This window comes from Ceratina calcarata, unplaced genomic scaffold, assembly GCF_001652005.2.
Source record: "Ceratina calcarata isolate Rehan_Ccalc_2016 unplaced genomic scaffold, ASM165200v1 scaffold226.2, whole genome shotgun sequence".
Taxonomy (NCBI): domain Eukaryota; kingdom Metazoa; phylum Arthropoda; class Insecta; order Hymenoptera; family Apidae; genus Ceratina; species Ceratina calcarata.
This window is the reverse complement of record NW_017144423.1, coordinates 13,398-25,462: the sequence shown is the minus strand read 5'-3', so window position 1 is coordinate 25,462 and position 12,065 is coordinate 13,398. Positions and strand designations below refer to the sequence as shown.

General features: G+C 37.0%; 4 protein-coding genes across 7 annotated transcripts; 2 read left to right on the top strand and 2 right to left on the bottom strand.

The window, feature by feature from the left end:
• The first annotated feature begins 145 nt into the window (after positions 1-145).
• On the top strand, positions 146-2,541 carry LOC108622521 (uncharacterized). Its single transcript, XM_018020446.2, has 8 exons — positions 146-217; positions 342-497; positions 580-873; positions 942-1,121; positions 1,187-1,380; positions 1,461-1,632; positions 1,688-1,847; positions 1,924-2,541. Exons 1-8 carry the CDS (start codon positions 146-148, stop codon positions 2,334-2,336), a joined length of 1,641 nt encoding a protein of 546 aa, XP_017875935.1. The 3' UTR covers positions 2,337-2,541.
• Positions 2,542-2,692: 151 nt separating this feature from the next.
• LOC108622539 (transcription termination factor 1) lies at positions 2,693-5,391 on the top strand. The gene is made up of 7 exons (XM_018020473.2): positions 2,693-3,852; positions 3,940-4,131; positions 4,192-4,382; positions 4,459-4,613; positions 4,689-4,944; positions 5,022-5,173; positions 5,245-5,391. The coding sequence occupies exons 1-7, from the start codon at positions 2,818-2,820 to the stop codon at positions 5,364-5,366; spliced, it is 2,103 nt and encodes a 700-aa protein (XP_017875962.1). The 5' UTR covers positions 2,693-2,817; the 3' UTR covers positions 5,367-5,391.
• A 56-nt stretch (positions 5,392-5,447) lies between these two features.
• On the bottom strand, positions 5,448-6,990 carry Uch-L5 (ubiquitin carboxy-terminal hydrolase L5). The gene is made up of 5 exons (XM_026811564.1): positions 6,840-6,990; positions 6,613-6,676; positions 6,393-6,498; positions 6,140-6,327; positions 5,448-6,066 (listed from the first exon to the last, which is right to left on the bottom strand). The coding sequence occupies exons 1-5, from the start codon at positions 6,913-6,915 to the stop codon at positions 5,565-5,567; spliced, it is 936 nt and encodes a 311-aa protein (XP_026667365.1). The 5' UTR covers positions 6,916-6,990; the 3' UTR covers positions 5,448-5,564.
• Atg13 (Autophagy-related 13) lies at positions 6,914-10,786 on the bottom strand. 4 transcript variants are annotated; one of them, XM_026811563.1, is made up of 6 exons: positions 9,741-10,781; positions 9,236-9,584; positions 8,976-9,159; positions 8,535-8,910; positions 8,301-8,467; positions 6,914-7,036 (listed from the first exon to the last, which is right to left on the bottom strand). In XM_026811563.1, the coding sequence occupies exons 1-6, from the start codon at positions 9,891-9,893 to the stop codon at positions 7,003-7,005; spliced, it is 1,263 nt and encodes a 420-aa protein (XP_026667364.1). In that variant the 5' UTR covers positions 9,894-10,781; the 3' UTR covers positions 6,914-7,002. The 4 variants fall into 4 exon arrangements, with proteins under 4 accessions (XP_026667364.1, XP_026667363.1, XP_026667362.1 ...); XM_026811562.1 differs by lacking the exon at positions 6,914-7,036 and adding an exon at positions 7,328-7,888 and having other exon boundaries at positions 8,544-8,910; positions 9,741-10,786; XM_026811561.1 differs by lacking the exon at positions 6,914-7,036 and adding an exon at positions 7,328-7,888 and having other exon boundaries at positions 9,741-10,782.
• Between the last annotated feature and the right edge of the window lie 1,279 nt (positions 10,787-12,065).

Below are 12,065 nucleotides of genomic sequence, written 5' to 3'. Positions count from 1 at the left end.
GTATTGAACTCCATACATAGTTTCACCGATCGACCGATCAAACTTACATTAGCAACGCGCTTCTAAGGGAGCTAGCGACTCGACCGCGTTGATGTCTGATGTATTCGCGACTCTGCTACTGCGTGTAACAGTTTTATTCAAGCCGATGCCTGGAATCGCGAGTGCAACGGGTCTTTTGGAAGCACGGACTCGGCCGGTCCATCGGCCCAAAACGAAGGTGATTTAATTAAAGCATTATTACTGTTTTACTTCGTGGTAATGAATTAGTGAAAAAGACTCGGTACATTCTGATTACAGTTTTTTCTGTTCATATTTTAGAAATAAATAAACATGCTTTACAGAGAGTAGAACTTTCAAGTTTTACGAAACCAGCACCTCTGATTCTACGACCCTTCTCTGGCCTCTTTAATCCTTATCCCTATGGATGCTCCGTACTGTGCAATCACCCAACTGACTGCGAAGCGAAAGATGTTCTTCAACGAGCCAAAAATACATGGGTAATCAAACTTTTTACTTAAACGAGTCATTAATCTAAATACGACTAAATAAAAGAGATATCAAATCTCTCTCTCTCTTTAGGCAACTAAAGGGAAGGCTCTGTTATTACCAGAAGAAATGGAGATGATCAGAGAGAATTTAGTGGGTCAGGCTGTGATCCCCACCGAATCGACCAACGATCCTGCGACCGTGCCGGAGGAATTGTTTCGTAAATACACGGAAACCGACTCGAGGCCTTTAACCCCGGCGCCGACGCTCGCCAGCGGCTCCGCTCTGACGAGCAGACTCGTCCAGGATGAATACCCGATGGCCCGCGATCTTCGAGAACGTCCGACACTGGTCTTAGATTTGAGAACGAATCTACAGAAACAGATGGTTTGTCCTTTTAGATAAACTTGAAATTTCCTATCAGTATTTAAAAAATAATCTTTTGGAATTCGTAGGAAAATGAAACTTTGACTTGGCACGCCCTGACTTTGGAACCGCCTCCGACTTATCGAAAGACTGAGATTTTTATATCCAAACCGATTTTCAAACGTACGAGCGAACATCGAGTGTACACTCCAAACTCAGCAGCCGATGTTCTCGATTCATTCCGCAGAGAAGACATCGACGATGAATTGGTATTTATTATTATATTTTTAGATTAGGAGAATTTCTTTCGTTAATGATAGAAAATGTTCTTCAGAATTCAAGTAGAAATATGGAAAAGAGCAAAACAGAAAATAAAGAACGTGTGGTCATTCGTAGACGAGGGAAACGGTTGCGTAAGACGAAAAGTAGAAGGCGATCGATTTACGGGCAACAGGCAGAAATCTGCGATTTCTTCGAACCAACAGAAACTCAGATCTCGCATTTAGGAGATGGATCCAGGAGAACATCGTTAGAAACACAGAATTTATAATACACAGTAGTTCAGATGTTTGGGAACTTCAATTACCTGGCTTTTATCTTTTATATAGGATTCATACGAATAATGAAGAACCAGATAATCAAGTGACTTCCGCTAAGAAAACGTCTGCCATTAGCAATGCAATTTCAACGACACTTTCTAGCTTCATCGACGGCGATATTTTAAAGCATTTATGCAGAGAGCTAGATAATTACAAAGTAGAAGCAGAGTTTTCGATCAGAGTAAGAATTATTTCCAATATTAACTTGGATATCAAGTGATTTATACAATTTTTAGAGGAGGATTGCGTTCGAAGAAGCTTTGCGTGTGAAAAGTGAAAGTTCTACACGTGCAAGGCGGGCTCAGATATTTTCGAGCTCCGTTTTGGCAGATACACCGCGGGTGTTTTCCCGGCAAGCGGCTCGTTTCGAGATCCTCGGTAGTAAAACATTAAACGGTAGGCAACTATCTAATAAAAATAATATAATGTTTCGTCGATTACCAGACGTGATTGAAATGATTTGATATATCAGGTATAACAGTTTTGGAATACCTCAGCAAGCACGTATTCGTTTCCCCTGGGAGAAAACTGATCTTCGCCAAGACTTTCAACAAATTTCAAGAAGACGTGACACAAGATATTAGACAAATTTCTCCCAGTGAGATCTTCGAAGCTCTCGAAGACGTAATCGGGAGTCCCATCACTAAAGTCCACGAGACGTACCTGAATCATATGATAGGCGAAATAAAGAAACCATTGAATTTTCGTAGCTGGTGCGGTTTGTGCGCCGCGGTCGAACGATTGCTCTGTCCCCTTCCTGAGAAAGAAATCGACCCTCCTGCATGGCTGGAAAAGGTAGACTTCGAGAATTTAGAAAGAAGACTTGCGTCTGCCAACGCGGATTCCAAACTGGCGCAATTTTTACGAGAGATTCACGAAAAATAAAGCTTAAATATAAAAATTAATCAATGTGTTTACGTCATTCATACACGAGAGATCCTTTCATTCCTCTGTTCTAAATAATACGAAAAATTTTCAATTCAGGAAAGCAGGATTAATTGTAGGCCTGGATCAACAAGGGTTAGATTCTCTTTGAATTGGACAATTTCCATGCCGCTCGTAAAATTCCCTCTCCACGCGCGTCTGTTTACAAGCACTACAAGTACAAGTTCCATTCAATCCAACACTTTAACCTGTTCAACACGTGCTCTTACATGGCCCTCACGTTTATAACCTCTTTGACGTTACGAGTGATTGTCACACGATTGAGACTAAAGTGCTAATATAAAGTAACTTAAATGACAATTTATCATAGAATTAAAGTTTTAATAGATATTTTATATTTCACAACTTTTAAGAATAGAAATCATCATTAGGGTTAAGTATTTCTCAATGTAAAGGAGAGGTACTTACAAAGGGGATTAGAATGGTTTTGACCACCTCGACTCCGAATGAAATCAATTTTCGATCGTTGAGAAAAAGAAAACGAAATAATTCGTTATACAGTTCATTTTTCAATGACAACAGAGTTTTACAAGCTGTAGACGAAGTTACAGAACACGACAACAAGGAGAACAAGAATGTATTAACAGATTGTACTACAAACGATGGACCAAACCGTGAATGCAATTTTAATAATAATACCGAATCTTTGATTAACGATGACGTCAAGGTGAAAGAAGAGGATTTAACAATACAGAATACAGAAATTAAATCTGATTGCAATGATGATGGTCATCGTTCACGAATCACTGTTTGTAAAATAGAAGACTTACGTGCAGATCCTACAAGACATAATGAAGAAAGTGTAGAAATTACAGACGTTAAGACAGAGAATAATCCACAGATTTCTACTCCTAGTAATTTAGATACAAATTTAGAGAACTGGCTATCAGAGGATATCAAAACTGAGAACGAGGAACATCAAATGGACAAACGTCCTAACTCCAATGATGATACACCTAGTAAACAAAAAAGAAGGAGACTCAGCAGTGATATTAGTAATTATGATCAATTGTCCGAAAGGCTTAAAACAGAGTTGTGTAATAACGAATTTGAACATATAGATATGTTACACGACTTGAGTTCTGTGATTAACTTTGGGGAAAGTAAATTAGATGCAGACAATTTTTGTTCGACGACTAACAATGCTATGGAAACTGAAGAGGACACGGTAAAGACTGTAGAACCAGAAGTGGATCCTCTCTTAATTCACGAAAACGAAACTATCGATAGTGTAAAAGTTCAAGAAATAAATTCGGAGGATACTAAAAATGTTGATAACGATGACACAGAAATGAATGATTACATAAAAGAGATCTTAGGGGAATTAGATATTGAATTATCGGAAGAAGAAGAAGCGGAAAATGAAGAGCCACAAGAAGAAGAACATTGGGAAGAGAATAAAATAGAGGAATCAGATGAATCGTGTTCAGACGAATTATCTGAAAATGCATTGAAGGTGCAGAATATTTATAAGATACTCTAAACATCCCTGCTCGATTTCTATAGTAAACGGCACAATTTTAATAACTTCTTATTTTTCTAGGAGTTATATAATATAAAAATAAAATTGATGCACGAAGTGCCACCGCAGCATAAAGTTGAACACACAGCTGGTACGAAGTCTTTAACAAAAAGTCAGAAGAAACTATTTTTGAGGCATGGACCGATGAAAACCGGCCAATACACGCCGAAGGAAGACAAGATTATTATAAAGAACTGGCATACATTTTGCGAGGTATATTAGCGTCATTGTCTTATATTGGATTTAACGATACTAGTTCTGTTTTTCTTATAGACGCACAACTGGAATCCGAAATGTACAAAACCGTTTACCAAGATGAAATATGGTACTAAATTTTATATAAAAAGCCAGAAAGAGAGGCGGAAGTTCATTCAATTTTTAGCAAACGGATTACCATGGAGAACTTTGCAAAGCATTTACCGTAGATTTAGACATTTACACGCGGGCTATAATCCAAAATCCAGGTATTCAAATCAAATCCAGTCGTATTAAAAACCCATCAATTACATATTCGTCTGACTTTTTATTATATTCTCTTAGGTATTCCACGGCTGATGATGAAAAAATTTTAAATTATGTAAAGAAAACTAGCAGACACGATGTATTCGTCAGATTGAGTTCGATTCTGCATCGTCCAAAAGACGCGATTTGCAAACGCTATCGACGTATTAAACAAAACCTAAAGAATAAAAAATGTGAGTTCTTTCAACTATCGATCCGTAGCTTCGAGACATGAATCAAGGAGGTCATTTAATTATGTTTGTTAACAGCGACGAAGTCTGAAGTCAAATGGACGTTGCAGTCCATTGGTAAATTTATCAACACTTTTATGGATGTGACGTTAAACGAAAGCGTTGAAGATTTAAAAGACGCTAGTATCCCATTGTCAGTTTGGCGGAAGCTAGAGAAGAAACTTAACATAGACAGCAATGCGTTACATCACTTTTGGATGAATCAATTGCACATGCAATTGTTTTCTCCAGAACCTATTTATTTAAATGATATAAGGATAAAACTAATTGAGTAGTAAGTAATTAAATAGTTGGTACTCTTAACAGTATTTGTCTTATAAACATCTATTGGCAATATCTAAATAATTGCAGCGTATATGGGAAAGGAATTTCGAGCACCAGAGAAATAGTATGGTCGAACGTTGCTAAGTATTTCGATGGGGTCACTACTTTTTTCTTATGTAGGACATTTCTTTATCTCGTACGAGACGCAATTTTTAAATTACATACAAAACATTTTCCTGGTAAGTCAATGAATTATGTATCTACGTTATAAATGTCGAATGTCCTCGTAACAATTTTAAATGCATTTCAGATATCATAGAATACTTATATAATAAAAAAATAAAGCTCATAATGAGCGAGGAAACTGACAAATTCCTTCCAAGGCTCATTTATCGTAAGGGGAAAGTCAAAATAAAAGACGAAGACCCATGATAAACGAACGATGAAATTAGCAGTTAAAAAGTGATCAAAACTTCGGAATAACTTTGATATAAATTAATTTTGCTAGTAGGATGACGGCCAGAAGTTTATTATGTACATTTATTTTTAAAAAAAGGATTGTTATAATTTAGATTGTAATGATTGAATATCATACATGTATTCCGATGTTTTTATGAGATAAATCCAAGTTTATACTTTATTCTTCCTCGATTCCTTTAATAACACTCGTTCCTTCGCTCTTTGATACAGAGGTACTAGTTTCCCTTCTTTGGCTAGTATCTTAAGCAGCTCCATTATTAATGGTAAGTAATTGTGCTTCCGTCTATTATTTTCGATTTGGTACCGTCTAGATATCCGCACTTCATCTTTTATCAATGACTGCAAACGGTCCAATTCAGCTGGGTCAGTAGTGCTCGCCTTCTGTCTCAAATAGAGCATTATTCTCTCTGTTACTATCGCCATTAAATTGAAGTGTATCTCTCCCTCATTATACTTGTTTATTCTTTTCTGTATTATAGGTTTCACTGCTTGTACCCATTGATCTCCCGATGGGCAAGGACCTAAGTCTATTGGTCCCTCTTTCAATCCATCCAGTTCGTACAATCGCCCATCGATGGGAACATAGCTCACGAAATGAAACACGTCATCATCTTTAGACGCTTGTTTCGGTTCATACTCAAATATTGCTGGGCTATAATAAATAATTACAAGTTCCAATTTCTAAAGTTTTATAAACAGCAAGTGTGAAACAGATTGCGATATACCTTGAGAAAGAATTATGCACTTCTCTTATCACGTCGGAATTACTGAGAGCAAGTCCTCTCATGTTGGCATCGAAACTTTGGCAAAAGTTCTTGAACTCTTCCAAATTCAATCCTAACGATATATCCGGGTGCTTACAATTTAGTAATACGCTCAGTATCGCTTGCGTCGCGCATGCATTATTAATAACCTGCAAGTCATTTCGAATATTTCAATAAAATGTGTATTAAGTGTAATCTGTATTAAGACACACACCTGTTTCGCAAAAAATATCTTATCCAGTCTATTATCTACAACAATACTTCCGGAGGGTTCATCGTCTTGCACCCATTTGAATAAAAATATTAAACCGTGTACAGGCCTAAGTGATAAAGAACAAATTTTCATGTATTAACACGAGAGATCTCGATTGAAAAAAAAATGCTTGACCTGAGAATACATCGAATAGGTTATGTCAAGTAACAAAGATACTTACTTTAATTTATCAAATTGTTCATCATCCAGACACCATAATTCTACTACTTGAGCGCCTAGGACACCTTTAACAAACATTAATCCTATTAAATTTATCGCGAACAATGAAAACAACAAATGTACTTCCGAAGCAACTGTCAATTAGTGTAAACGCCGCGTATGGAACATTGTCCAATGCAATTACACTAATTAGAAGTTTATGCGTGTTAAATTGTTATGAAGATTTACCGAATTTCTTTATCAATTCCGTAAAAACACCGGGATCGCTTTCGATGAGACACCAATTGCCTGCTGAGTCCGCCATGTTTCATCCGTTTCCCGTGCTTCACAATATTAATACTCATTCACTATATATATACATATGTACAGTTCGTTCGCGACTTATTTCGTTTTAATCATTCCAGTCGGATGCAGTCGGAGCATACCTATAAATGAAATTGCACGTAGTATCATAACACAATTGGTGTTTTTTATTAATAATTCAAGCGGCAGTATAGAAATCAAGATCGAAGCGTTTTTGACATAATTAAAATCGACCAACAAATCGTCGTTATAAACATAATCGCGGTACAATTTCTCTAAGACTTGAAATTAAAAGAAAAATAGGAACTTAAAAACTCGAGAAACTCTAGCAAAAGATCTATTTCAACTATTTGTATATTGAACAAGGAATTATAATTTTAAATACAATGATAGAAACATCTTTATAAAAATAGTTGGATTTCCAATTGTTTCATTTTTTCTTACAATCGTTTATTACTCTACAGATGTTATCTTATAATTAGGAGCGGTCGATTAAATTATATAATTCAGCGTGTCTTAAAGCGTTTTATTCGCGAATAGCTAGCACAGCCTGATTCATTTTAAGTGATCGAAATAATTAAACATTAAAAATTTATATCGCATTTAATTGTTTCATGATGATCGTAACATTAAAATACAATTTACACTATGTACAAGCAATAAGTTAACTTTCGAAATACATTAGCTAACTATCGCTCATCCATAAATTTGTATCATTTAATAAGTCCTTTAAGAGTGTGCTTACAACGTACTTGGAGAAATACAATTTATATGAACGGACGATACGTGAAAATATATATATCATTCGTTCACATAAAAAGTTCACGGTGTGAAATGAAATAATTTTTATCTACCAGACAGATTGAAAATTCAAAGGAAATGGAAATGGTATTTACAAGCCGGATGTATCAGTCAAACTAGTCGATCTTCCTCTTTCGGATGTATCTTTCAAACTAGTCGGTCTTTCCTCAGTTCTATACACGTACAAATGAAACTCTTATTGAATTACTGAATTCAATTGATTTATGTAGGTAATCAGAAGCGGTGATAGCGTTTGTCTAAAAATTTTATTGAAATGCTCTGGGCTCGCAACGAAAATTTGCACAAATCTATTGCGAGACATTATATACCAATCGTATGTATGTATGTATGTATGCGTACAGGAGAATGAAAACGGGTTTCTTCAACATATTTTTACGTTTCTCACGATCAAATGTTTCACGCTACATAGAAATAAGTCAGTCTAACGAAACTCTCCACTTTCATTCTCGTGCGCGCACAGGTATATTAACAATTTCTCGTCGAAGCACCTAATGTTGCATTGTAATCGTTTGATATTAGTTATTGTTCTCTGGTGGAAAAAATGTCGACAGAATGTCTTCATACCGGTGCAGATCCGCTTCGAATGTTTCCAACACTTGAGTAAGGTCTCCGCCGATTTGTTCGGCGACCGTTCTTTCCTCCATGGAGCCCTGAAGCGGAGGCGCGTTCTGGCACTCGCGATAGAAATCATACAGCTCGCTGGTTGGGGTCGTCGTAGCGAAAGGCGGATTCTATAACGTAGGATCTTAGATAAATCAAACGTTTCTTCCGCGCTGCAAGTAGAGGAACGTTAATTACCCAATCTACCATAATAAAATCATTGTTGGCACTAGTCATTGAGTAACTGCTTCTCCTCGACTCGTTCTGAGAGTTGCATTTCGACGTTGCGTTGTCGTTCGCGAACCTCTCATTGTTCCCGTTGCTGCTGTCCGTAGTAGTCGCCATCGCAGTCGCGGTAGCAGTAGAAGAAGTACTAGCAAGAGTAGCAGTAGTCGTCGCAGTCTTTGTATTTGTAGTTTCACTCATCGAGACCGTAGGCGTTGATTTTTTTTTAGAAAACAAAGGGCCTAAAGGTATATCCGGTATGAGGTAGTCCTCTTCCTTAATGATAACAGGATTAGGTGCGAACGCCACGTTTTTCATGGGTTCATTCAACGATTTCGCTATGTCTTCGCTAGAACACATTTCCAAATTCACTTCGATGCATCACACATTCAAAACGTACGCTGCATTATTTACCTTTGTTGATATCGCGCGTGGCGCGGACTCAAGTCAGAATGGAAGTGGTCGCTTTTTAGCATTATCGAGTCGCGGTCAGTGTGACTCGGAGAGATAGCCATTTTCGTTCTGTACGATACTGCTAAATGAATCGTCCCTACTGGCGTACACAACTGACCTACCCTAACATGTTTATAATTATCACCTAAAAGGAATAAGATTGGGATATACCAACGTAATTTTTAACGATATACATTGAGTTCCCATAAATAATTCTATACCCAGTGTATGTAGCTGAGGCTCTCCCATATAAATTCTATAACAAATAACATAGGAATCCGGACTCTGCCTTCTACTCAATTTATAAGCTGGGGTAACTCTCGATACAGACAGTAACGACTTCAACAAAACACCCATTCTGTTATATACAGTGTACGTCACTCTCACAGTGGGATCGCTGTGCTCAGGTAAAACACCCAGACTCCACGTTTCCAAAACCATTGTGTCGCCTTCGATCGTTCTCAAGGAAATTTCAATGCAAAGTGATATAGTCGAATTGATCAGTTCTCCACAGAGCACTTTCTTAGCATCTGCCAAGACATCTGGCACTTCGTGAATAGCCAGGTTGAACTATAAAACATATAGAAACAAATATTGGTTCAAGTAACAGAAGATCTATACTCGACTCTCCATGCAAGAGACAGTGAATGTCTTTTAAATGAGTTACGCCAAAGGGAGACCAATTTACACATAGATTAAACTATAATAAACGTAGTGTATCTTTACCCAATCCGTTCCAGACGAATTCGGTTTGCAGTTTGTATTGACCTTTTCACCTGATCTCGACTGCACTATAATTTGAGCAGCTTTGTATGCCAAGAATTTGGTGAACTTGTCCAAGTCTTTCTTGTCCTGAATGCTCACTTTCAACGTGGACATTTTAGTGCCGTTACGTTTTACAGAATCCCTTAGATAAAGGACGTTCAATCAGAAACATCGGATTCCACTACACCGAATCGAATTTTCAACGTGCCAAAACATCTCTCCACTGACTGTCTATTAAACTACATGGCGAGATTGTTTCAGGCAACCTGCCTAAGTGTGAATCCTCGCACTCGACTTAATAAACAACACTCAATCTCTCTACGATCGTCAACCAATTTTTCTACCGTGAAACGATGATTCGACAACGGTATGGGCATCATATCGTTGCATCGTGTTTTACAATAGAACTGCGTGACAGATGTTGAACACGTAGCATGGTAGGTTCGTTCGGTTCTATCAACCGAGACCCAGAATCGATACCGACCGTTGACCGTTGGAACGAGAGCGACCAGTAGAATAAATTACGATCAAAGAGAATACTGTTTTTCTTGCATAAATACGTGCGACAGTCGAGGACGTATAGGTTTCTTGTTTTACTATTTTTACGACACGCTACCGATTGATCGTTTCTCGTATCGCAATCACCTTAAGGATAAGAACCGTTCGCATGAAAAATAATGCAAGAATAATGCTCTCTGATCAATTCGCTGAGTCACACGATAACTTATGTATCTTTATGCAGATCGTTTATGCTTTTCACGTGAAAATCCAAAAAGATGCACAGGAACGTTAGTACAGTTCAAGGTTCGAAGTTTAGAATTCCAAGTGGCAGGGTCAAGCTGTGTTCAGAAAACCATTGCCATGATGGAACACGTATTTTAAATATCAACTCATCCGCTCGGATCGGAATTATTTATTAAAATACATGTGCAGTTTACAAATCAGAAATGTCAAATAATAAACATTAGTGTCTCAGTCGACAAACAAGCAATATAATTATGTGATCAAATTTTTCTATCCCTGAGTTACTAGACATACTTACTACAGCGATTTTAATAAATTTTAATAAAACGCCACTTAAATTAAAACTACAGATCTTAAAAATATAAATCAATTCTTTAGGAAATTAAAAAATTGTTTTTCTTATAAATATTTTCTCTGTGCGTGAAGTTAGCCACGCGCAGTCTTACCAATACGTGAATACGAAATGAAGCCGCCAAAACTATGAACGATTATTTATATTGTGTGTATATAGAATAACGTTTCGCGACGAATTTTTATAATAAATAATAATTTTGTATCATTCTAAATGATATATCTATAGTTCTGGGGCTTTAACTTCAATTTAAGTGATGTTTTATTAAAATTCGATCAATGAATTCATTAAAAAATCATAAATAATTTTGATCTATCGCGAATATTGCAAGACTAATCAACTAATTATTTCGTTTACCGCAAATGATTCCTTAACGAGTGGAATTAGAACGAACGGTTAAACAGGGACGGTTACTTTTATGGTGGACTGTACAGTTACACCACATAGCACATGCTAACTGCAATGGAAATTTCCACTGGGAGGCAGTCGGCTACCATAACGTCTTGCCTCGTAGACGTAGACGTTACGTAGCTGTGCCTAAAAACCAGATTCCGTCCACCGGTTATTATGTACTTAAAGGTCAATCTCAACCATGCAGCTTTTTCAATTAGTCGCAATCGAACTTGCGGTTCTCTGGATTATTTAATAATCCCAATATACAAACCCTTTTCAGGAAGCAAGTCATCATTTTGCTAAAGTTTCCATTTATGGAAATTCGGACTGAATATTCCTATTAAAATTAAAAGCTTTATTCTACAATCATTTAATATATTGAATCATAAAATGATTTATTTGATTTCCATGATGTATGCTTGTTTATTAATTGCATAATAAATTACTTGTGAAAAATGTCTATCCTGAATAAATTAAATGATGAATTATCTACAATAATCCCTTTTCTTTATCAGAAAGAGTATGTCCAGAGTTTCATTAATAAATGAAACGAGAAAAGAGCGGATTACTTCTATCGGTGAACCGACCGTTTACCTTGAAAGAGTCTGAAACAAGCGGATGGAACGTAAAGGGAAATCGCAAATCTAAATACGTAATGAGTCTGCGGAATGACTGTGAAATGACGTAAAAGGAAAGAACAGGCTTTCGACTTTTCCCTGACGCAGAAACTGGGTATCCATCTCGATAAGATGGGACCAAGTTACGCTAGGAATTTCGTGCTCGCAACGCATCGCGTC